This window comes from Apteryx rowi, unplaced genomic scaffold, assembly GCF_003343035.1.
Source record: "Apteryx rowi isolate R43461 unplaced genomic scaffold, aptRow1 scaffold_2720, whole genome shotgun sequence".
In the NCBI taxonomy this organism is placed as follows: Eukaryota; Metazoa; Chordata; class Aves; order Apterygiformes; family Apterygidae; genus Apteryx; species Apteryx rowi.
Window position 1 is genome coordinate 1831 of NW_020449109.1, and position 1821 is coordinate 3651.

Here is a 1821-nt window from a genome sequence, read left to right on the forward strand (position 1 = left end):
GCTGCTGCTGCTGCAACCTCCGGAAGCGGCGCGAGGCGGAACGACGCCGGCGGCGGCGGCGGCTTTTCCGGCTCCTCCGTCCTGCCCGGCCGCTTGTTCTTGCAGCAACCAAGCGAGCCGGGTGGTTTGCACGCGACGGGAACTGCTGGAGGTGCCGGCGAGCATCTCGGTGAACACGCGGTACCTCAACCTGCAGGAGAACCACATCCAGGTGATCCGCACGGACACCTTCAAGCACCTGCGGCACCTGGAGATCCTGCAGCTGAGCAAGAACCTGGTGCGGCAGGTGGAGGTGGGCGCCTTCAACGGGCTGCCCAACCTCAACACGCTGGAGCTCTTCGACAACCGCCTCACCACGGTGCCCACGCAGGCCTTCGAGTACCTGTCCAAGCTGCGCGAGCTGTGGCTCCGCAACAACCCCATCGAGAGCATCCCGTCGTACGCCTTCAACCGGGTGCCGTCGCTGCGGCGCCTCGACCTGGGCGAGCTCAAGCGCCTCGAGTACATCTCGGAGGCGGCTTTCGAAGGCTTGGTCAACCTGCGCTACCTGAACTTGGGCATGTGCAACCTGAAGGAGATCCCCAACTTGACGGCGTTGGTGCGGTTGGAAGAGCTGGAGCTGTCGGGCAACCGGTTGGATCTGATCCGCCCCGGTTCTTTCCAAGGCTTGGGCAGCTTGCGGAAGCTGTGGTTGATGCACGCGCAGGTGGGCGCCATCGAGCGCAACGCCTTCGACGACCTCAAGGCGCTGGAGGAGCTCAACCTGGCGCACAACAGCCTGGCGTCGCTGCCGCACGACCTCTTCACGCCGCTGGGGCGCCTCGAGCGCGTCCACCTCAACCACAACCCCTGGCGCTGCGACTGCGACGTCCTCTGGCTCAGCTGGTGGCTCAAGGAGACGGTGCCCAGCAACACGACGTGCTGCGCCCGGTGTCACGCGCCGCCGGCGCTYCGGGGTCGCTACATCGGCGAGTTGGAGCAGAGCCACTTCACGTGCTATGCGCCGGTCATCGTGGAGCCGCCGGCCGACCTCAACGTCACCGAGGGCATGGCGGCGGAGCTCAAGTGCCGCACGGGCACCGCCATGACGTCGGTCAACTGGTTGACGCCCAACGGCACGCTGATGACGCACGGCTCGTACCGGGTGCGCATCTCGGTGCTGCACGACGGCACGCTCAACTTCACCAACGTCACCGTGCAGGACACGGGCCAGTACACCTGCATGGTGACCAACGCCGCCGGCAACACCACCGCCTCGGCCACGCTCAACGTGTCGGCCGCCGACGCCGCCGCCGCCGCCGCAGCGGCCGCCGCTGCCACCGGTTACACCTACTTCACCACCGTCACGGTGGAGACCACGGATGGTGGCGGCGGTGGGGAAGATGCGGCGCCCAAGACGGAGGTGGCACCTACACCAACGTCTGGTTGGGTTCCCGGCGGTGGCTCCACGGCGCCGCCGGCCACCCGGGCCACCGCCAAAGCGTTCACGGTGCCCGTCACGGCGGCGGCGGCGGCCGAGGGCGGCCTCAAGGACCTGGACGACGTGCTGAAGACCACCAAGATCATCATCGGCTGCTTCGTGGCCATCACCTTCATGGCGGCCGTGATGCTGGTGGCCTTCTACAAGCTGCGCAAGCAGCACCAGCGCCACAAGCACCACGGCCCCGCGCGCGCCGTGGAGATCATCAACGTGGAGGACGAGTTGGGCGCTGCCGCCGGTTCYGCCGCCGGTGGTGGGGACAACCGGCTGGCGCTGCCGGCTCTGGAGCGCGACCACCTCGACCGTTACGCCGCCTTCGCCGCCCACTACGGCAACAGCGG

General features: G+C 67.8%; 1 protein-coding gene across 1 annotated transcript; it reads left to right on the top strand.

Moving 5' to 3' along the window:
- Position 1: 1 nt before the first annotated feature.
- LRRC4B (leucine rich repeat containing 4B) lies at positions 2-1816 on the top strand (the record flags this gene model as incomplete). Its single annotated transcript, XM_026068506.1, has 1 exon — positions 2-1816. A coding segment is annotated over one exon (1815 nt), but the record flags the coding sequence as incomplete, so codon positions are not given.
- Between the last annotated feature and the right edge of the window lie 5 nt (positions 1817-1821).